We start from the raw sequence: 24,888 nt of genomic DNA, 5'->3' as shown, positions 1-24,888 counted from the left end.
AGAATGGTTTATTGAAACTGTTCAGTTTCTGACAAACTTCTAGCAAGTTGTTTTATGGAGCTTAATAAGTGATCATAAATTTTATGGAAATGCAAACATTCTAGTATCAGTATTCTTGTAGAATAAGGTAGGAAGGTTATTTTCACTTGAAATCAATATAAACTATCTTAACTTTAATACTTTACAATAATATTATTATAAAAATGGATAAATTTGAATTATAAGGCAAATAGAAAATCTGGGAACATAGCCACAAAAAAAAAATGGACACATAATACATGCCAGAGATACAGGCAAATTGATTGCTAACTCTGCCCTTGTATCCAAGATTCAGGTTACATGGGACTTGATTTTAATTGTTATTTGCTTCTGCAGTCCCTCCACCAATTTGCTTCATCAGATTGGATGCTGCATATTTTTATTCTGAAAATTTCTCATATTTTTTCTAATTGCAGAGCCACTAAATCTTACTGGTATTTACATGACGTTTTTGGATTTTGTATATCCCACATATCTTTGTCTTGCTCTGAGTCTCCCATCAGTAATCCTTGGCCTGCAAACCAAATCCAGTTCATCACCTGCTTTTATAAATAAAGTTTTATTGGAACACAAGCCATTTGTTTAAATATTGAATATAAGCACTTTCACCCTACAACTGCAGAGTTGAGTAACTACAACAGAGACTGCATGGCCTGCGAAGCCTAAAGTATTTATTGTCTAACCCTTTAAAGAAGAAGTTTACCTGCTGAAAACTTCTAAGGTGAATCTAATGATAACAGAATGGCAATTTGAATACTTCTGCCAGAAAACCTAACTTTATGCTTAAAGATAAATTTTACCCTTATGTGTATTAATGTCTTCTATCCCTGGTGGCTCAGATGGTAAAGAAATCTGCCTGCAATGCTGAAGATCCATATTTGATCCCTGGGTCAGGAAGATCCCCTGGAGAAGGGAATGGCAACCCACTCCAGTATTCTTGCCAGGAGAATTCCATGGACAGAGAAGCCTGGTGGGTTACAGTCCATGGGGTTGCAAAGAGTCAGATAGGACTGAGTGACCAACACTGTCACTTTCAATAGTATGAAAATTTTGCCTTTTTAAATTAAAATGATTTATATTCAAGGAGAATATATCAATAGTTAGCTAGTAACTGGCCTATATGTACCTTACTTTCATTTATTTACAATAACGTGTATAAAAGCTTTCACACTTTTATCATCACTATCTCTTTTAGGTTAATCATATATTGAATTTTAGTTACGATTTTCTTTGAATCAATTTTTATTAAGTAAAAAAATGTTGATTTTTTTTTAAGAAAACTGTTTTCTAAAATTGTAGATTGTTAGTTCTGAATCATTTTGTTATATGACATGCTCAATAATTGTGGGTGTTTTGAAGAGGGGCTGTGAAATGCTTCTCTCTTTTTCACCATATCTCAGTTGAAAAGACTACTTAGCAACCACATTTAAAATTTATCACAAATTTTGCAAAATTAAAAGGTTAAATATATTACAACATTTTTTATTTTCCTTTCAGTTCCTTAAAACTCTGTTTCAAATAACAGTCTTCAAGCTTTGATTCCTATTAGTTAGCTTCATTTACCTTCTACATTCAATGTGCTGTAGGTCTATAATAATATTTTTTAAAATGTAGTGTTGTTGCTTTACATTATGTTAGTTTCAGGTGTACAGCATAGTTGTTCAGTACGTTTACAGATAATACTCTATTAAAAGGTAATACTCTATTACAAGAAAATAGCTATAATTCCCTGTGCTGTACAATATGTCCTTGTTGCTTATCTATTTTATACATACTTTACATTTTCTAATTCTGTACTTGTACTGTGCTCCTCCTCCTTTTCCTCTCCCCATGGGTAGCACTGTGGAGGTTCCTCAAAAAAATGAAAATAATCCAGCAATTCTCTCCTGAGTATATGTCTGGAAAAAATTGAAAACAGAAATTTGAAAAGATATATGCACCCCAAATATTCTCTGATAATATCTTAATAAACTTTTACACTGAAGAATTTTTGAGAGACAGATGGCCTACCTATTGATTATCTTGCCTTTTATTTCTGCTATCTTCTAGTGTGATTGTTTAATTTCTCTCATCAGTGTCTACAGTTTTTACCTTTATCTTTACACTGACATGTTTGTATGTTAAGAAATTAAAGTCTTGATTTAGGTCCAGTTTATCTTCAGTTTTGAACTCTTTGCTTCTGCTAGTTCAAGTAGTTATCATAAAATGTATTTGTAAGTAGTTTTCATTGTAGTTTTAATATCTATGTACTTTTAATATTCTTTCACCTACAGGAGTGGCATCAGGATTATAGAAAATTCAGGGAAACAACCATGTATATCATTATTGGGCTAGAAAATTTTCAAAGAGAAAGGTAAGGCAAAATGGACACCCATGATAAGAAAAGCTTAATTCTTGTATTCTATTCAGATGTGACCTCATCTCTTGAAAAGATTTTATTCACAATATATATTTTCAATAAACTTTATTTTATAACTCTCTTAAATTTATAATTGCAAATTGCAAAGTTAATACAAAGAATTCCCATATACAATATATTTTCCATTTGAAATTAAATTTGTAAAGTTAACATTATTGTCATTGATTTTATCAGCTCTCAGACACTACAGTTGAAGTTTAGAATGAAATAGGATTAGATTGAAGCCTAGATTTGCTAGGGACCAAAGCAGCTGGTTTTCCTTCCCTGGGCTTCCCTTGTGGCTCATCTAGTAAAGAATCTGCCTGCAGTGCAGGAGACCTTGGTCCAATTCCTAGGTCGGGAAGATCCGCTGGAGAAGGGATAGGCTACTCACTCCAGTATTCTTGGGCTTCCCTTGTGGCTCAGCTGGTAAAGAATCCGCCTGCACTGTAGGAGGCCTGGGTTCGATCCCTGAGTTGGGAAGATCCCCTGGAGAATGAGAAGGCTGCCCACTCCAGTATTCTGGCCTGGAGAATTCCACGGACTAGTCCATGGGGTCGCAAAGAGTCAGACGTGACTGAGCAACTTTCAAACTTTCACTTTCAAAGCAGCTGGTAGCCAGCAAATGGAACTCTTTGTATTCTTCAACATCCACCTTCTTGTCACTAGCCTTTTTCCTGTTCTTTCTGAGTTTAATCTTGATTGCAAATTAGCAAATGTTTCTAATGTGTCCCTTTTTCCGAAATTCCAGGTACTGTAAAAATTATATCTTTAGAAAACTGATCTCTTGTCTTCTAAATATTGCAGCTGTAAATATTTTAGATTGCTTTTCATAAAAATTACAGGTGATTTTAAAGGAATGTCTACTTACCAAATTGTTGTTACTGAGAAGAAAGGCTGCATATTGACTTATTGAGCACTATAGATTATTAACTAATTACATTTATTTATTATCCATGTATTTAATTCATATCCTTTAACATTAATTTACTTGACTAGGGATTTTTTAAGTGCCATGTTTAAAATGCACTGTAATATTGCCACCAAGAAAAAGGATATTGATTTTTTTTCTTTCCTTTTTTATTGTGTATTTTACCTCCACTAGAAGTAGTAATGCTATTTTTTTAAATGCCAGCATGGAGTATTCTAGAACTACGCTGTACAAGATGGTGGCTAAGGAGCCACATAGGACAATTTAATTTAATTACAATTTTTACAACTTTTCAGTTTCTCAGTCATATTAGCCACGTTTCTGATGTCCAGTAGTCACATGTGACTAATGGCTGCTGTTTCGGCCAGCACGGACACACCACTTCCATTACTGCAGGAAGTTCTATTGAACAGTGCCACTCTGTTCATTGGACAAGCACAATGCCATCAAAATCTTGAAAGTTAACTCATAAAAGTAGAAAAGTAAAAAGTAATATTAATACTTGGAGGCAAATTATTGAAGTCCTAGTGCTTGTGTACTTTTAAGATAATTCAGTTTGGTCAGCTGAAGTAGAAAATATTTTGATCAATAGCTCTCTTTTATAAAATCATATTTTGGCCAACATTCTGTTTCTTTAATAGGAATATTCGAATTTGCTTTAGGATTTTAGAGATTAAGGTTTCTAAGAAAAATATGAATATGCCCTTACAATAGCATAGACTGTGTAAAAGACTTTTCCATTTAACAGATAAAGAAACTAGGCTCCAAAGTGATACAATAACTTTGCCAAGGTCACACAGCTGACTAGGGAGAGAAAAATTGAAATAAAGGCCTCTGTGTTCTTACATTATTTAATGAAATAAGAAAAGGACAAAGTGTATTCATCATCTCAGTAAGAACTAAAAAGATGAAACTTTTTTCTTTGCTCTCTACATCACTTCTGTATTAGCTTTTCTGAGCTAGCATTTGTTAAAGGACTTTAAGTAAATTGTGTTTAAATTTCATAATTTGCTTAATCTTAAATATATTCTTATTGGTAAAATGAATATTATTATCATGGCAAATGTTTATTATTAAATTGGAAATATCAGTTAGGAAATTAGTGATTATAGAAAATAATATTTATGGAATTTTGTAAAAAGAAATGTTAATTATACCACAAATGTAGAAGTTACCATAACTAGCAGTATATAAGATGTTGGCAAAATGCTCTGTCAAACTTTTTTTTAATGAAAATATAGCACTTGAAAGCCATAAATTAAATATTTATTAATGGGCTAGTGTTACTTCTATGAGTAGTGAAATGAAATCATGTTTTTAGGAGCCATAGTTCTACAGCAGTAAAAATGAAAATTAAAGAGAATCTACCAGGCTACATAGTCTTATTTTATCTTAAATAAGATTTTGGTAACTGGACTGCTGCATTTGATTCTAATTTACTTGAAATGGAAGCACTTTAAAGGCTGAAAAAATGTGGAACATTCTGTGTACTTCACTAGAAAATTGGAATAAGTTCATGGTTTCAGAGCTATTCTCAGAGAGATGACTCAGGTCTAGAATGCCAGATATGGATGCCATTCCAGGGAGACCTTTCAACTGGGAACTTAATGGCTGTAAAAGGAAAGGTAGATGTGCCAGCAGACTAATTCAACTTAGTGGCACAAGGCAGCATTTGATACTATTGTCACTCTCTAAACAAAAAAAGCTTTAGCTGAGACTATACCCATATTATTTCAAAATAAGATTTCATGCCCTAAATTCAAGCAAAAACAGATCCCTGGGAAAAGCTGTTTTCAAAAAGTATTTAAAAGAACATATGTTTAATGAAGTAGTTTCAGATGTATAATTTGATTTGTCATGAATGACCATGTTTATTTCCCTATAATTCTGCATTTAACATTTGGACTGTGTAATTGACTTGTTTGTGTCTGAGCACCTGAAATTAACAAACAGTAACAATGATGGGCAGTATTACTTAAAGAGTTAAAAAATATTGTTTCTGTACAACATTTCACTTCTTAGGATGTTGCATTTTTCAGAATTTGTAAGATATGCTGTGAGTAGAAAAATTGGCTTATAGGAGGTATCTTAAAACATCTTTCATATTTCAGTTATATAGATATATTGTTGTTGTTTTAGTCACTAAGTCAAGTCCGACTCATTTGCGACACCGTGAACTGTAGCCCACCAGGCTCCTCTGTCCATGGGATTCCCCAGGCAAGAATACTGGAGTTAGTTGCCATGCCCTCCGACAAGGGATCTTCCTGACCCAGGGATCAAACCTGTGTCTCCTTAGTGCAGGCAGATTCTTTACCGCTGGGCCACCAGGGAAGCCCATACAGATAAACAACTGTATATATTTGTCCTACAGCATGTTAGAGGAGGGATAATCATTTTAGAGACAAATATAATACTGATATATTTGTGTCATATTCCCTTTTTAAAACTTAGTTTGAACTTCATGAGATCTAGAGTTATAGCAATATTAAATATTAAACAAAGGCCTAACCCTGTCTGCCTTTTATGTTAGTGTTTGTACCCCAGTAGATTTCCCAGATTTGGAAGCATTTTTTCCCTTTCTACTTCACCCAGCTCCTTTGGATATTCTACTCTCTGTTAACTTTTCTCAATGACTGGAACTGTGCCCTCACATAGGGAAGAAAAAAACAAAGTGATGAACAGTAGTCATTTAATTAATCAAATAATGTTTGTGATAAGCAAAGTAACCTGATCAGTCCCTCAAACAAAATGTCATGGTGTTGCTAAAAAAGTAGACTGTTGACTTTCACGTCAGTGTTAATTTTGAATCTAAATGGAAAGAATTAGCAAAGAAGATAGAGGAACTCTCTGAATTACTCAGTTTGGCCTTTTTCTCCCAGTTTTTTCTAACTTTCTAGCTCAATTTTTTGGGGTTTTTTTTCTTTGTTTTAGTTTTTAAAACAACTGTCTACTAGCTTCACATGCAGCTGTTGCTCCAGAGATACTCTCAGGCATACAGTGTATCATTAGATGTTTTATTTTAATGTTGATCTGGATAATCAAAATGTAAATGTGTACTTAAAATGTTTTGTAATTGTAGTTACCTTTCTTTTACAAAAATAAAATACTGATGCTGTACTTCTGTTTTTTAAGTTATATAGATTCCTTGCTATTCCTTATCTGTGCTTATCAGAATAACAAGGAACTGTTGTCCAAAGGCCCATACAGAGGACATGATGAAGAACTGATATCACATTATAGAAGAGAATGTTTACTAGTAAGTTGAAGGCACAAAGTGTGTGTTTACTCTATCATATTGTTTTACATTGGGCAGTTTTTTAGACTCATGTAAATGACTATAAATTCTGATGTGGTAATTGTCATGGTGATGTCTGTCTTCCGGGTCTACTTCCTTGAGGTGTGGGAGACTATACTCAATTCTTTATCCCTTCTTTTTTAAGAATCTTAAATTTTACAGATGATAAATAAGAACTGTTCTTAAAATGAGATCAGAATAATTAATTTTTATATCTAGATTTCTTCTCATTCTACCATTCCCTTTTTTGATGTAGAAGAGGTGCTGAATGGTATGATAAATTATCATTATTATTATTCCAGAAAAAGTATAGTTTTTCTGAGTTTTTATAAAGAGTATATTTGGTGTATATAACGTTAAATAATTCATTGTAATATGAAGGTTTTTTCCATTTGGTCATTGAAATTTTTTCCTCAAGTATTTTTACTGTGTATGTGCTTAAATATTATTGTTATGAACTTAAATATTTTCAGCAGTTCTTTTTCCCCACCAGTTTACTTTCTGGCTGGAATATTTTGTTAATGTTTCTTGACTTTGCTTATCTTTAAGTGTAAAACCACGAATTCCATCTTTATACTTTTTATGATTGGATTTCATTTAGCTATTAACATGACTATAGATTGTGAACCTCTAAGTCATGTTTTTTTTTTCTATAAAATACATAAAGGTATGCAAGAGTATATCATTTTTGAGCCAATATAGGTTAATTGGTTTACATGTACTTTAAAAAGACTTTCAGTAGGTGTACTGCTGAAATGTTTTCTTTCAGTAGAACTGCAGAGTATATGTTAATTGTAGTCTGCATTATGTCTTCAGAATTTTTGAATGGCAAGAGTAGAAGCTTGTGATTTTGTTATTTTTCTCTTAGCTGATTTTATTGCATTTGAGTATATTTTAAGACTTTAATTATTGATGGTTTGTATCCATCAAGAATGGTAGTCTTAATTTGTTGTTCTTTAGTCATTAAGTCATGTCTGACCCTCTTGTGACCCCATGGACTGTAGCCCGCCAGGCTCTTCTGTCCATGGAATTCTCCAGGCAAGAATACTTGAGTGTGTTGCCATTTCCTTCTCCAGGGTATCTTCCCGACCCAGGGATCAAACCTGCATTTCCTGCACTGGCAGGCAGATTCTTTACCTCTGAGCCACCAGGGAATCCCATTCTTAATATGGTCAGTTTCAAAAGGTTTTTAATCAATGCCCAAGAAGGAAGATCTGAATTATATTCAGGTTCATAATCCATGCATTGAATGAATCAAAGCACTTGTTAATGTAAAACTTTGCAGTGTTGGAATATTGAAATGTATTGATAAACCTATTTTAAACATAAACACAACTAAAATACTGTCTACCGTAATGGTAGACAGTGTTTATATTATGGTAAAAAGTGTTTATCATTTTATGTTAGTAAGCCAGCCACATTTATTGTTTCACATAGGAATTTAAATGCAGCTTCAAGAGAATTTTAGTGTTCCTTTTAGGTGTTTTCTTTTTTCCTTTTTTAGTTGTTTGGTTTTTTTTTTAATATTGAGAATTTACTGAGTATCAGATTCTGAGGGATGCAAAGATAAGAGCCATTATTATATCCTAAGAGAATTCAATCTGGTGAGAGATGTATACAAGTAATTTTTATATTTCAGAATAAGCATTATGAGAAATACGCAACATAGTATGTTTGGAATTGTTGGAGAGAAGCTTAAGAAATAAGATAAACACTGATCTGTATCCGAATGGATAAATAGGCATTTTGTGCCTTGTAGAGAAGGGGCAAGAAATTCTAGACAAAGGAATATTGTATGAAAAGACATGGAGAGTGTACGACAGAAAATGAAGATAAGTCTGTTGTGGCTTAGTTATGAGAAACAAGTGTAGGTGGACGTGATGAAGCCAACAGTGTTTGTTGATGTCAAACTGTGTAGAAGCTTATGCATCATTCTCATGAGTTGGTTGTAAAGTTGGAATAAATTGGGCATAATCAGTTTTGTTTTTAGAAAGTAATTCTGGCAGTAGTATACTTGAATATGGACTGGAATGGAGTAAAGATTGAAACAAAGAACCCTAGAAAAGATAGTTAGACAGGGAAAAGTATGAAAGAGAAGTTATGTAAATGGTAAAGGAGATGGTCGATAACGATGAGATGAGTGTGAAGAAGGAAGTAGAGGCATTAAAGCCTCATGACTTACTAGATCTGTTTTGTCTTTGGCTTTGGGGACTCTGAAGAGGATGAATAGGTTGGCTTTGGATATAACTATGCTTAAGTTGTCTCTAGGATCTGTTTTGATTTAGTGAACATAACATCAAATTCAGAATAATAATGTCTTTGAATGCAAATTGTAAAAATTACACTATATACTTCAAGGCTTATCTCATTTAATCCTCTTAGCCACTATGTGAGGAAGGTTATATACTATGCCATTTTTCATATGAAGAAGCTGAAGCTAGGAAATTAGTTGTTTGCTGACTGTTAGATAATTACTTAGTGGCTGAGTTGGACTTTTAGCATAAGCTTTCTACAAAGTCAAGATGAATTGCACAAGAATGTCATAACCTAAGAAATAATATGCTTTTTATAATTTAAATTATTTTTAAAATATGAAGATTATTTAAAAATCATACTCTCTGTAAACGTGAGATTTCAGACATAAACGTCTCATGAGCAGGTGGGAGGGAGGCTCATGACAGAGGGGGCTATGTGTATTCTTATAGCTGATTCATACACACAACATTGTTAGAGCAGTTATCCTCCAATTTAAAAAAATGTTTTAAGTCTTATTATACCTGTATCTTTTTTCTATCTCCCATGTCTGTATTTCTTATCTCATGGATTTCTTACTTCTATTTAATTAGATGTCAGCATGCTTGGCCTCTGCTCCCTCCTGCCACTTGTTTTTATAAATGAAGTTTTACCGAAACATAGCCCTGCCCATTCACTTACATACGACTGTCTTGGTGCAGCAATATTAATGTCATTGCAACAAAGACTATATAGCCCTCAGAGCCTAAAATATTCCCTGTCTTGTCCTTTACAGAGAAAATGTTACTGATCCCTGTATTGTAACAGATTGTGAGCTCCATGAGAGTTTTCTTATTAATCATTTGGGTACCCCTGCAACTAAAACAGTTTCTGGCACATGGCATGTACTGAGTAAGAATTTTTTGAAGAAATGAATGATTTAATTGATTACCTTTATATTTCTGTATCAAGAAATATAACAGTCCCTGTTCAGCTGACATTTATGGAAAAGATGAGTTTTTCAAAATTAGTATGGAATCTGAATTTCTTTGCTTTTAAAATTACTTTGAGTGCTTATCATATTTTAGAATTGGGGTAATTCACCTCTGGACAATTAATTTAAAAATAGTTCCTATAGTGATGATCAAAGTAAACTGAATATGAACTTTAAAAACATGACAGCAGTATTTTTCTGACTTTTTTTTTTTTGCTCTTGTTTCTATTGTAACATGCAAATCCTTTTCTAAGAAACTTTTCTCACTCAATAAGCTGAGGTTGCTTTTTCTGATTTCTATTTGTTCTATTACTGTTTGCAAACATGCTTATTATGTTGCCTTCATTATTGTGAGATATTTTTACTTAGTTGAAAAAGGAAACAAACCTGTTTTTTTTTTTCCTCTCTCTCTTTCTCTCTCATTGCGTTAAGAAATTAAATGAGCAAGCTGCAGAACTGTTTGAATCTGGAGAGGATAGAGAAGTAAACAATGGTCTGATTATCATGAATGAATTTATTGTCCCGTTTTTGCCCCTGTTATTGGTGGATGAAATGGAAGAGAAAGACATACTTGCTGTAGAAGATATGAGAAATCGATGGTGTTCCTATCTTGGACAAGAAATGGAATGTAAGTTGAAACAATGCTAGTAGATTCCTGAGTTGTTGGGATTAAAAGGTGTTAGAATTAGATGTTAGTTATTATCATTTTAATATTCTGTGACATTGTTACATTCACATGATTTTTTTTCTTATTTACAAACTAAGCTGTACATACTGCTGTTGCCATTCATGCTTTACTTCTTCCTCCTAAATGGCAATGATTTTGCATGATTTGAAACAAAATATCGGCTGCCTACTCTAAATTAATAAATCTTGTTGAAGATAATTTTTCTCCCTGTCAGTTTTTAGTTATATCTGATTGTTTGTATTTGCAGCAAACCTCCAAGAGAAGCTGACAGATTTTCTGCCAAAGCTGCTCGATTGTTCTACGGAGGTTAAAGGTTTCCATGAGCCGCCTAAGTTACCTCCGTACTCCACACATGAACTCTGTGAGCGATTTACCCGAATCATGCTGTCCCTCAGTCGAACTCCTGCTGATGGAAGATAAACTGCACATACTCTCCCTGAACACACTGTATAAACGTTTTTTTAGTTCTTAGCCCTTGCCTTCCTGTCACAGGGTTTGCTTGTTGCTGCTATAATTTTTAACTTTTATTTTAATAACTGCAAAAGACAAATTGACTCTACAGACTTTAGCCAGACTGCAAACAATAAAGCTGAGAATCGCATGGCGCTCAAACTTTGTTTTAACCAGAACTGATGTATGATTACCAATCCAATTGATTTTGTTATGGCAAAACCATGCTTTTGCCACTTTTCTGTTACAGTATTACTTTGCCTTTATCTTTTCTTGATCTACAGCTTTCCATTCAGTCTGGATCCTCCGTGACTATAGCCATTTAAGTGTTCAGCACTGTGTACAATACATAATATTTGGTAGCTTGTAAATGAAATTAAAGAATAAAGTTTTATTTATGGCTACCTATGTGTTTGTAAGCAGGTATATTATATATTAGTGTATTTTTTTAGTTATATAAATGAATTTTTTCCTGGGGATTGTTTATGGGTGATTAACAGATTAATACAGACTTTTAATTTTGCTCTAATGTTAGCACATTAGAAATTTGCTGGGTATTTGATACTTAAATATTATATTTTTGACTAAGTTGTTATACTTAGTATGGCACCTAAACCTGTTTTGAATTCAAATCAGGTTTTAACCGAAGTGAGCAGCTGATACTAAGTCAACCACACTGAAACTTTTAACCTTTTCTTAGATTAACCTTTAATTTTTTTAATGTATTATACATATAATATAGCAAAGTGATTATTTCAAGAGATACCAGAAAAAAAGTACTTGAATAAGGGCTATTGAATAGTGAAACTTATGAGAACTATGTATGTATATATTATATATGTATATATACACATACACACACACACACACATTCTTCATAATGGAGGACAGTGTTTGCATTATATAATCATTCTATTTTTGTAAATTGTATACCACTTTAATTGCAAATGTTCTCTGCTAATCAATGCTGTGAAATGGAAGTTGATATTGTTGAACTAGAAATTATATGGGTATATTCCCTGCGTTTATTTACTTCCTTTTCAAAAAGGAAAAAAACTGTAGAACATTTTATAGGTGGAACTGCTGTTTAAGATTAATGAAGTAATATTGTGAATGAAATCCAATGCTTTAAAGGTAATCATGCTACCAACAACCTATTTTTGAATTTATAAAAATTTCTTTATAAATGATACTTTGTCAGCATAGTAAAATATATCATTATACTATGTGTATGTTTGTTACAGCGTCGCCAAAACTAGTGCTTTTTATAAGTGCCTCTCATAAAAGATCTGGATGGAGGAAGAACAAGAAAATATTAAGCTATTATATAATACTCCTTATAAAGGTATCAATGTACTGCTAAGGTATTAGTGATAAATTGCTATTTCTTTGTAAAGTTAGATTTTGTATATTATAGCCATCAGAATGTGTTTTGGTTTAGATTTTAAATTCTCTGCTTAGCGGAATTAGTATTCTGCATTGATTTTCAAGTCCTGTTGAAAGTTTAGAAACTTCATGTGTATCATCAAAGCATTTATAAAGTATCTTCAGCATTTTATGATATTCTGCCATAACAGTAAAGTCGTTTGTGTATAATTGACTACTGAGACACAATTTGCTAAACATCATATGGAAATTACTTCTTTTATAAGGTACATCCAGGTAAGTATTATATTTACTCTGTAATTAAACCCAGTTTATTCATTCCTAATTATGAATCTGAAGTTCTTCTTTTAAAAAGTGACCTTTTTTAAGACCTGAGGGAGCAACTTGTTTCTGTATCAGCTTTTAATCTAACGGTTTAGATCAGTGAAGTTTTCTTACATTATGTACTGGATTAAATATAACTTAGGGCTAGTAATTTAAAAATCAAAACCTCATAGAACTATTGTCCATGGCAGATTTCACTTTGACTTAATGACTCTCATTTTGATTACTGTAGTACTCCTTTCCCGCTCCCCGAAAATTACATTTTATCAAAATTTAATGTAGAATTCAAATGGAAGTTAAGGCTTGGAGGAACTTATAAGATTGTGTATAAGGAGACTATAGCCACCAGTGAGCCTGAAAGCCTGTAATTCTTTTCAGATTTGTTAAAATACAATGCACTAACTACACTAAATAACTACTTCTCAAAATGTCTCCAGACTAGCAGATTCAGCATCATCTGAGGACATGTTAGAATTGAAAATTCTTGGGCCCCCCATCAGAACTACTGATTTAACACATATTAAGCTTGAAGAGTTAACAAGTTTCAACAAGTCCTTCAGAAGATTCTACTATCTGCTGAAGTTTGAGAACCACATAACTAAATAATTCCTAGCACCTTTTTGAACCCTTGTTTATTGGAAACTTCATTATTTCTCTCACTGATGCTTTCCAGGAAGTAACTAAAAATCCTTTTCCTTAGTTTTAGATTTGCTAAGACTAAGGTGGATTCTCTCCTCCTGTGTCTAATTCTCTAGAAGTTCAGTGTCTTTGTGATTCAGAATCGTTGACTGTGACCTCTGAGTCCTATTGTCATCCTCCAAAAGTAAAATCCCACAGGATACTTGGAAAGAGTGAGTAGGGCAACTTTGTGTAATTACTTTTTTTTAGATTTTTCATTGGTACGCAGATAAAAGTAAGAGTCATGACTGAGGGAACGATGCACACAGTTGAATGCACACAGACGCGCACACCAGAATTTCGGATTCCCTGTTTATTCCACGCACAGTTCTTCTCACACCTTCACTACCGTCCTTGAACTTCCCATTCGACGCTGCTCCAGTAAAATAGGATCTTAATTTACCAAGAAAGTTAAGGAGCTTGGGCATGACCCCCTCCAATTTCTCACCCCCCATACTTGTAAATTTACAGTTAATTGTTAACCAGGTTGTGATAAGGAATAGACATTATTGATAACCCAATGTTACAAAGAAAGTATACGTAAAATGTATGAAATGAGTTTATAAATTTAATTAAAAGTACATTCATTACATGGAGGACATCTTTGCTCTTTGACAGAATTAGAAAACTCACTTTTTTTACTTTGTATTAGCCCAAAAGCTGTACAATATATTTGTCCTTTAGCGAATGGCTTTCTTTCAATAATCTGGAGCCAGTTATGTACCCTTAACCCTAGTTGTGGATCAAAAGCATATGAGGAGCTTTCTTTACAAAAGGTGTCTATGTCCTCTCTTATCATGTAAATTCTTAAAAGCCTTTTACAGTGACAGATGTTTGAGAACATTGAGTAAATGCTTCTCCAACTTTAATTTTTCTAAGGATCACCTGTGTCCTTCCCCTCAGAGGCTGGCTGACTGAGCCTAGCTAAAGTAGGGCAGAGAAACTTGCCTTCTGCATTGTTGCAAGTGACATGAAAAGGCAGGGAGTTTAAATTTTCAGATGACCCCCTCAGCCATACAGCATGCCCAGTTTAGTCTGTGCTCTAGCCGAAGCTGCTCTTAAATGTTTTTCAGTCCTTAACTCATGGACTTTCTCTTCTGAGTGGCTGGCTAAGAGTGCAGGTTCCAGAACCAGATTGCCTGGGTCTGGATTACTGTGTTGGTCTTGAGTGAACTCTTCAACTCCTCTGTGCCTAAGTTCCTCCACTATAAAATAGGATTACAGTAAAAACTACCTTACATAATTCCTTTAAAAGATGAAGTGGGTTTCTATATTAAACAAAAACTCTCAGAAAGTGTCACAGTGTGAGTGTTGAGTTTATTGTCAGCCATTTTATAGTTTGTCATTATTGGCTTCAGCTAGTAATTTTCAGAGTCTCTGCCTTCCTGAGACAGGCTTCTTTGCATTCATCTCGTTCTTTTGTTTTCTTCCTACTCAAATGTTGTCAGGGTTTCTGTTCTTGGCCCACTTCTAACTCTTCATGCTTCCCAGACAGTCATATCAGCTAGTTTGTCTTCTTATACTGCAAACTATGCTTCTTATAGTTTGTCTTCTATACATGCCTCTGATTCACAAGTTTGTGTTGCTAACTGAACCTCCTTTCTACATTTTAGAGCCATGTGTGTGCCCACGTGTCTGTTCAACACAGAGACTTGGATGTTTCATGGGCACTTTAAATTCCGCACATCCGAAACTGAATTCACCGCTTCTTCCCACACCTGATTCTCTTATTTTCTCTTAGAGAGTTGAGACACTGATTCAGAAATAAGGAGTTATTCTCAATTCTACTTTTATTTCTCCTTGATTACCAGGTGTCGACAGGTCAGATTTTCCCTTGCACATGCACCCCTCACTACTGTCAATGAGATTTCTCATCTAATTTGGACAATTGCATTTGCCCTGAGTGGCCTGTCTTTGACCTTGCCACTTTAGTCCATCTTGCATACTGTTGGCAGAATCATCTTTCAAAGTGGTTTTGCATATCCATCTTCCTTTGCTGGCCTCAACTCCTTTAGAAGGAGATAGTATCTCCTGTTTTTTGTAACCGTAGTATCTGTTAAAATACCTGGCAGATTAACAAAGGTGCAGCCTGGTCTTCCAGTCACCTCAGACCGGCCTGGTCTAGCATGATAATCAACTAGCTGCCTGCGGCTGTTTAAATTTAAGCCAAATAAAAGTAAAATTAGTTAGCCATATTTCAAATTCTCAATAGTGACATTGGCTACCTATTGGACAACACATTTTAGAACATTTCTATTATCGCAGGAAGTTTCACTGGATAGAAGTACTTCCAAGCGTTGCTTATACGGACATCTTCAAACAACTTGTAAAATGCCAACCTAAGCAAACTGGCCTTAAGCATTTACGTCTCCTTATCTTAATCCAGCCATGAACCACTCACACATCTGCTCTTCAGAGAGCACCTCTACTGGGATATATCCAGTTAAAATAGCCTACACGAGTTATTTCAACAGGGGCAATGTGGTAGAGGCACTAGAGGTAACCCAGGGAACCTAACTGCAGGATGTAGCTACTGTTCCTAGGAGTAGGAAAACAAAAGGTGAAAAGAGGGCTTCCCAGAACCTTGGAGTTCCAGAAAACAGGTCTCCATGGAGTTGGTGTTCAAACCCCTGAGAAGGTTCACCACCTAAGTGCTCTCTGAAAGGAGCTGAATGAAGACGAATCAGTTGAAATTATTAGGTCGCTAGTAGGACTGGCAAGCAAAGACAGAGGTAGATCTTGTTTTTCTCTTTCTGCCTTCCAGCTTTCCTAATGAAGTGCAACAAAGAGATCTGTAAAATGCATTGCAAAATCCCCACCCCAGCATCACCTTTTACCAAAGGGTGGAACTGGAACTGAGAGACAATAGGAATACAACCTACACCCGAGTTTCCTCTCAGATTTCCTTCTTATCCAAACATGTTACTCACTGAAACCCTAGATATTCAGAAATGTATCTACAGACCATCTCTGGGAACTCAAGAATAAATACACTAGTTCTGATTAAAATTTTGTTGCTCTCTCTTTTTTTAACCAAATGAGACCTTTTAATGATGCTATTTAATGCATTATTTTGTTTAAATCAGCGGTGGAAGGATGTATGAATTCATGCCCATTCACTCACATGTTTTGCTTGTATGCCATATGCCGCAGTATCTGCCAGGTAGTGTATTTATCAAACTTAGACAAAAGTAATAATCCACCAAAATTCACATGTCTTCCCAGAGTTAGACACTTGCACTTAATAGAGCTTAAGACTTTCGTGTTGACTCCCTTGGACATCTTGCTATGCATGTGCACAGATACATACACACGCATACAAGTGTATCTACATGACTTTCATACAAATTTTAAAACATAATAGGTGCAGACATAGTTCCCAGAAACTGTGTCTCTTACTACTCTGCAGTATTGATTATAAGGAAGATGTCCAATGTTTACTCATGGACATACAATGTTGGCTGCTACTTACATCTTTGTCTGTATTACTTTAATCCTTTCTGTCTTTCTGCTAAATTTGGAGATGTAATAACTTCTGAGTTGTGGAGTATACAGACCTCAAATTTTGAGCTAAATTGTTAAACTGTCCTTCACCAAGCCATTCCTCTACACTGCTGCCGCTAGTGCATGAGAGTTTATTTCTTTACAGGATCAACAGCATAGAATTTTGTCAGTTTTTAATACTTTTCAGAGACAGCCAAAAATTTATTGAATTTTTAAAATTTTTAATGCGAGTGAATATATTTCAGTATGGGAATGGCTGTTTGTACTTGCTTATGACCTTTGTGCTTTTTCTTTTGGGTGTTCATGTCTATAGATTTGCAATATCTCATTTTAGTAATCATTCTCTATTATACACTGCAATTTTCTTCATTCTGTCATTTATTTTCAGCTTGCTTATATGTTACAATTTTACGACTTTATTTTTATGTAATCAAATCTATTGACCTACTTTAAAGTTTTTGCCTTGGATATCATGTTTAGAAAGATTCTCCTTGTTCAAGATTATAAAAATACCCGTGTTTTCTTCTGATATTTTTATGATTTCACTTTTTATGTCAGTCTTTAATGCAGTTGGAAACTATGAGGTAAAAATTTACAAATTTTTGCCATTATCTATTGTCTATAAAATATTTCTTTTCCCTTACTGAACTAAAATGTAATTTCCACTAGATAATAAATTTTTATATTTGATATTTATGAACACTCTAGTTCCACTTAATGTCTTTGTCTATTCAACTACCATTACTAACTTAATGACTATTGTTTTAACATGTTTGTTTTATAACTAATATACATTTTCACAGTATCTAATATGTCACATTACTCCCCAGCACAGATGCTCTTAAATACTCAATTTTCCCCAGAGTTTTCCATACTCTGATAAACTAAATTATTCAATCTTTTTTAAAAATAAAATTCCTACTAGCATTTTTATTGTAATTACATTGGCTTGCATAGATTGGCATATAGAATAATCATGGTGCATTTACAATGATGAATCTTCCTGTCCAAAACCAGTATTGTGTATCCTTTTATTAAATTCATGTATTCAGAAGAGTTTTAAAGTTATTTCTTGTCTTTAATTCTAGGTGTCTTAAAATGGTTTATTGTTTCTGTGGTGGTTACAAATGAGCTGCTTTTTCCATCTTAAAAAGAAATGCTTTCTAACTGAATATTACTGGTATAGAATAGCAGCTCTCAAACTTTTTGGTCTCAGGATCTCCTCACATGAAAATTATTGAGGACATAAAAGAGTTTTTATTTGAGTAAATTATATCTGATATTTACCATTTTAGAAATTGATTTTGAAGTATATATTAATTTTAAAATGATTTAAAAAGTCAACATTTATGTTAAAATGATTTTAAGTGAAAAAGTAGCTCAATTTTAAGACTAGTTTTTCTTTTGTAGTCTGGTGAGCTTAAAATCACAAGCCTGAGGCTTGAGAGAAAATTAAGTACTGATTATAACTATCCCCACCCCTTAAAATGATTATGAAAAAAAAAGAAAATGATTATGAAAATTATGCTGTGCTCACACTTCCACACAGCAGATAGGATTAACGTAAAATTTGGATCAGCAAGCATGATTATTTTAAAGATAGAAATCACTTTTCAAACTGGTCATTTAATTTCTTAGAAAAAGAAGAATCATCTAACCATTTCAAACTTCAGTGTGCCTTCCCTAGTCCTGGAAATTTAACCCAATAAAAAAATTGCTCTCTGGTTGGATTGCACTTCCTGTAGCCCATATTTTGAAAATGTCTCCAGGAAGAAAGCATGTTCTACACTGCCCTCAAGCAATGCCACCTTGTATGTCTATTGTCCTAACACTGAAAAGAGTTGCTTCATATTTTTAAAATCCAATTTTAATGGTTATTGATGTCAGGAAACTTATTCTGATACCAGCTGTTCTATGATGGCTAAATCACAGATGTCTGTAAATCTTTTAGAAGATGATATATGGGGAGTATCTTTAAGATCTTGAAACAACAGTGGACTTCTTAACAGAAAAGGAATTAAACATGAAGGAAATATTTGATAAATTTAATAACCACATGGCATTAAGAATTCTGTTGATCAAAAGATTCCCTGAAGAGCGTGAAGAGACAGGGCAATGCAGTGAGAGAAGGTATTTGCAATGTGCAAGATGGCAGTGCAGTAATAAAATTAAAGATTGGATTTGTGGCTTGGGTGAGATAATTTTGATAACATACTTTCTGAAATGTAATCAGATCCTTTTTCATTAAATAAATATATATATAGTTAAAAATCCAATGACAGCATTTTTCAACAAAATGAAGTGACAGACATTCTCATAAGCTACAAAATACTCCTGGATGGAGCCAAACTGCATGCAGCTATTGTATTTTGGCAAGACTTTTGACAGGTTTAGCAAATATGAGTTGGTATCAGAGTAAAAAAAAAAAATCTGTGCATCCTAAAACCCCCAGAAAATAAATTGCCAATAAATATAAACAAGGCCTTGATCTAATTGGAATCTTCTGCAAATAGGTCTGAGAACAGTGGTTAAAACAGGGAGAATGCTCCAATAGCTTCAATTTGTGGATGGGTGGTACCAAGGGACATGTGTAAAAAAATTGGAGGAGGCTGAGGCTATCTAAGCCTCAAGGAAGTAGAAAATGCTCAAAATCAAAATTGCTTCTGAAGGGCAAACATCATTCTGGGAAAACTTCCAGAAAAGTCTCTGTGGCTATAAGAGGCAAGGTTTTCATTTAAGATGTGTGTGCTAATTGCTTCAGTTGTGTGCAACTCTATGGATCGTAGCCTGCCAGGCTACTCTGCCCATGAGATTTTCCAGGCAAGAATATTGGAGTGGGTTGCCATGCCCTCCTCCAGGGGCTCTTCCCAATCCAGGGATCGAATCCAAGTCTCTTACGGCTCCTGCATTGCCAGGCAGGTTCCTTACCACAAGTGCCACCTGGGAAGGTAATTTAAGATAGTTTTAGTTTTCTTGTCCATTACCCAGATTTTGAGATAGGAATTTAATGCCCTGAGATCATCATTTTCTTTCTTCAGATTCTTCAGTACACTTTGGTGTAACCAACCAATCCCTTGATATAACAAGTTTTCAGCAAAATACAGCAGCAGCTACTGAGTCACTCCTTCCACAGGTGACTGCATATGATAATCTAAGTCACAGTGTTAACCACTGCAGTCCATGGACTATCAGAATCCTCTTTATGGCAGACATTAATCCATTTTAATCTAATCAAGTTGAAGATAAAGATGATAGATTACTGTACTCAAGATTCAGTTACTCTGTAGCCTCTTGATACCAATAACTACATTTATGTTAAATGAGGGAAGCAGAACTATGAGTTGTGAGATAAGATACTCATAACAATTAAAACACAATTACAGGAGGAGCTGGAAGGTGACAGTCTAGGACAGAAGTTGGCAAATCAGAGGAGGTGTCACTGACCAGTAAACCTAGGAAGCCAAGTATGACCAGCTGCTGAAGTGGAGCTCTGAAGAGAATGCTCCTAGGTCTACAAAAAGGTATGTTGTTCAGTCGCTCAGTCATGTCCAACTGTACACCCCCATGGACTTCAGCATGCCAGGCTTCCCTGTCCTTCATCTCCCAGATTTTGCTCAAACTCATGTCCATTGAGTTGGTGAGGCCATCCAACCATCTCGCCCTCTGTTGTCCCCTTCTCCTTCTTCCTTCAATCTTTCCCAGCATCAGGATCTTTTCCAGTGAGTCAGTTCTTCACATCAGGTGGCCAAAGAATTGGAGCTCAGCTTCAGCATCAGTCCTTCCAATGAATTTTCAGGGTTGATTTCCTTTAGGATTGACTGGTTTGATTTCCTTGCAGTCCAAGGGACAAGAACCTCTCCAACACGACAGTTTGAAAGCATCCATTCTTCAGTGTTCAGCCTTCTTCAGGGTCCAGCTGTCACATCCATACATGACTACTGGAAAAACCATACCTTTCATTTTATGGACCTTTGTTAGCAAAGCAATGTTTTCTGCATTTTAACAGAAGGTATACCGTGTATAGAACTCTGCCATGATGATGGGCCTGAAGCAACTTACAGTCACAGAGTTGGCAGTTGAAGAAAAAGCTGGGTATGGGGTGGAGAACAGGTGCAAGTTGGAACCTGTCGGCACCTCTGTGTATCAATCAGCACATCTAGTAGCCTTCAGAGAACAAAGGCTCATTCGCTTCTATTAATACTTTCCTAGTTTTGCAATTCTTTTGTCCATGCTAACTAGCAACCACTCAGGAAGGATTCTAGGAAATGGACTTTCAGAGTTGTAGAGTTCAGGCTATGACGAAGACATAGAAGCAAAACATAACCACAGAGAAAAATTATATATATATTTTGTTGTTGTTGTTGTTGTTTAGTCACTAAGTTGTATCTGACTCTTTGCAACCCCATGGACTGCTCCTCTGTCCATGAGATTTCCCAGGCAAGATTCCTGGAGTCAGCCGCCATTTCCTTCTCCAGGGGATCTTCCTGACCCAGGGATCAAACCTGTGTCTCCTAGTTGGCAGGCAGATTCTTTACCACTGAGCCACCTGGGAAGCCCTGTTACATACATTGTATGTGTATATATTATGGACTATATATATGTCTATGTGCTAAGTCATTTCAATTGAATCTGACTGTGCAACCCTATGGAGTGTAGTCTGCCAGGCTTCTCTGTCCATGGGATTCTCCAGGTTAGAATACTGAAGTGGGTAGCCATACCCTCCTCCATGGAATCTTCCTGACCCAGGGATCAAACCCACATCTTTTATGTCCCCTGCATTGGCAGGTGGGTTCTTTACTAGTAGTGTCACCTGGGATGTCCATATATGTACAAATATTACATATATGTATATGTATATATATATACATATATATATAAAATACAAAAATATCTGAGAATTCAATAAGAACAGTGAGCTTGAACAGGGGCTTTACCAAAAATATATCCAAATGACTGATAATCAGAAAAGTGTTCAGCCTCATAAATAATCAGCAAAATGGGAATTAAAATCACAATGAGATACCACCAAACACCCACAAGACTGGCAAAAAAAAAAAAAACAGCCAAATACTGGTGGATATGTGTATGTAGCAACAGGAATACAAATTATACTGGTGGGTATGCAAATTAATGCAACATCTTTGGAGAAGTGTTTAGCAATATTTTAAAACATCGAAAGCTATGAGTACATCATTCAGTTTTGTTTTTAGCTTTTTTTTTTTTCAGTTCAGTTTCTCAGTCGTGTCCGACTCTTTTTCCTAAATACTTTTCTTAAATATATTTAGGTATATGTGTGTCAATTTACACCTACAAAAATGTTCTTGGAAGCAATTTTTATACTAGCAAAAACTCAGTACAGTTCAGTCAATCAGTCATGTCTAACTCTTTGCAACTCCATGGACTGCAGCATGCTAGGCTTCCCAGTTCATCACCAACTCCCAGAGCTTACTCAAATTCATGTTCATTGAGTCAGTGATGCCATCCAACCATCTCATCTTCTGTTATCCCCTTTTGCTCCTGCCTTCAATCTTTCCCAGCATCAGGGTCTTTTCCAATGAGTCAGTTCTTTGTAACAGGTGGCCAAAGTATTGGTGTTTCAGCTTTATCATCAGTCCTTCCAATGAATATTCAGGGTTGACTTTCTTGAGGACTGACTGGTTGCATCTCCTTGCAGTCCAAGGGACTCTCAAGAGTCTTCTCCAACACCACAGTTCAAAAGCATCAGTTCTTTGGTGCTCAGCTTTCTTTATAGTCCACCTCTCACATGCATACATGACTACTGGAAAAACCATAGCTTTGACTAGACAGACCTTTGTTGGCAAAGTAACGTCTCTGCTTTTTAATATACTTTCTAGGATGGTCATAACTTTTCTTCCAAGGAGCAAGCATCTTTTAATTTCATGGCTGCAGTCACCATCTGCAGTGATTTTGGAGCCCAAAGAAACAAAGTCTGTGACTGTTTCCACTGTTTCCCCATCTATTTGCCATAAAGTGTTGGGACCAGATGCCATGATCTTCGTTTTCTGAATGTTGAGTTTTAAGTCAACTTTTTCACTCTACTCTTTCACTTTCATCAAGAGGCTCTTTAGTTCTTCTTCACTTTCTGCCATAAAGGTGGTGTCATCTGAGGTTATTGATATTTCTCCCAGCAAAAACCTGAAACAACCCAAATATCCACTAACCATAAACTGATAGATTTCAGTTTGTTCATATAATGGAACACTATACAGCAGTAAAAGGAGAAAGAGGATCTTATAAAGATATGGCTTACTGAAAGAAATATGACAAAAGTGTATAGTTTAATTCTGTTTATTTAACTCAAAAAACCCAAGTAAAACAGAAATATATGGAAATGCACTAATGGCAAACTGAAAACAGAAAAGGATTCCCATGTATGTCTGGGTAACAGTTACTTCCAGCAGGGAGGATAAAGGTGTGATTGGAAAAGGACACCTGAGAGGTTTCAAGACTTGCTTCCAATTTTGTAGGATTTAAGAAGTTTTAATTTTATGTTTGCATGAAAGTTTGTAGTTTGAGTTTAAGTCTGCAGTTTGGAGGAGGATTAATCTCCAGAGATTAATTTGATTAATTAATCTCAGAGAGTAAATTCAACAGTCATCATATCTGAGATGCAGTTAGTCAAGGGAATTCATGTTATGTAATAAAGTAATGTAGAGAAAAGAGAGGAGAGCCCGATTGAGTTCTGAGGAGTATTAAAACAAGTCTTTTGTTGGAACGAAAACCAGTCCTGAAAACAGAGAAGGCTCGCCAATGAAGTAGAACGATCTGGTGTCTCTTACTCCAAGCAGAAGAATTTTTCTAAAAGTAGGAAGTGGTCATTTAAGATGAGTGTTTCTGGGTAAAATAAGGACAAAGAGTAGGTGATGTTGACAAGGGTCATTTCAGTGCCATGGTGGAGCCGGAAAGCACGTTGGAAAGACTTCAAAAATTCAACAACATGGCTGAATTGATAATTTAAAAAATGTTTGAGGAAGGGATGAAGGGATGGTCACACTGAAATAACTTGATTGTTGTCTTCTAAATTCCCAGTAGGTGGTGTCATAATACTGTATTTAGAGAATAGGGTTTTTTTTTTTTTTCTTTTTAATGAGGTGGAGAAAGAACAAAATACTTTTGAACTAATATGCTTGCTCAAATCTATGTACATTCTTTTTAAAAGTTTTTTTCTGTAAGATGACACTATTATGAACATCTCAATTCTTTATGGTGAATCTGTAATTCATATTTTATAAGAAAATATTTAGTAAGTGATGACTTTTTATTCTTTTATTCTCTATAGTTATATAATAATACATAATCAGTCAAAAGAATGAGACAGCTAAAATGTCTGCCTCCCAAATTTCCCAGTATATTTTTTTTACTCTTATATCTTAGATGAAAAAAGAAACTGTTTTTGTCCTGAGAGTCAAATGGGAATGCCAGGCCTGTCATTATAACCATTATATTTTGCACTCAAATGTTTTCTACTTTTAGGTTCTCTTTTGAACTATCTATATTATAAATGATTGGCTTTGTGGAAATCCAGCTGTTTATAGTTGAATTCAATGTACTCTCATTCTCCCTACATTACATTGATTTCAGTAATCCTTACATTTGCTTTGTGCATATAATACATGCAGTGAGATAGTTATAACTCGGTGAGTAGTATGGTCTCTCTGAGAGGGTGACTCTCAACAACTGTGTAACCATCCATGTTTTTTGTGTCTCATCGCCTGGATTATTAATTCTCTGGTGGCTCAGACAGTAAAGAATCTGCCTGCAATGCAGGAGACCTGGGTTTGATCCCTGGGTTGGGAAGCTCTCCTGGAGAAGGCAATGGCTACCCACCCCAGTATTCGTGCCTAGAGAAATCCATGGACAGAGGAGCCTGGTGGCCTACAGTCCACAGGGTCACAAAGAGTCTGACTCGACTGAGCAACATTTTCACTTTCACCTAGATTACATACTC

The 24,888-nt window shown here is 35.0% G+C and overlaps 1 protein-coding gene across 18 annotated transcripts in view; it reads left to right on the top strand.

Moving 5' to 3' along the window:
* The window catches only part of USP25 (ubiquitin specific peptidase 25), a 167,819-nt gene extending 149,849 nt beyond the window's left edge, over positions 1 to 17,970 (top strand). For 17 of the 18 annotated variants that reach the window (XM_060416275.1, XM_004002820.6, XM_042230164.2 and 14 more), the window contains 4 exons: positions 2,313 to 2,392; positions 6,501 to 6,624; positions 10,322 to 10,517; positions 10,825 to 17,970. In XM_060416275.1, the coding sequence (XP_060272258.1) occupies positions 2,313 to 2,392; positions 6,501 to 6,624; positions 10,322 to 10,517; positions 10,825 to 10,997 (573 nt within the window). In that variant the 3' untranslated portion in view covers positions 10,998 to 17,970. Of the gene's footprint in view, positions 1 to 2,312; positions 2,393 to 6,500; positions 6,625 to 10,321; positions 10,518 to 10,824 lie in introns of those variants that run through there. The other variant, XM_042230168.2, reaches the window with a different exon arrangement.
* The last annotated feature ends 6,918 nt before the right edge of the window (positions 17,971 to 24,888 follow it).

This window comes from Ovis aries, chromosome 1 (assembly GCF_016772045.2).
Source record: "Ovis aries strain OAR_USU_Benz2616 breed Rambouillet chromosome 1, ARS-UI_Ramb_v3.0, whole genome shotgun sequence".
In the NCBI taxonomy this organism is placed as follows: domain Eukaryota; kingdom Metazoa; phylum Chordata; class Mammalia; order Artiodactyla; family Bovidae; genus Ovis; species Ovis aries.
Note: the sequence above shows the minus strand (reverse complement) of the source record. Positions and strands in the feature narration are given on the sequence as shown.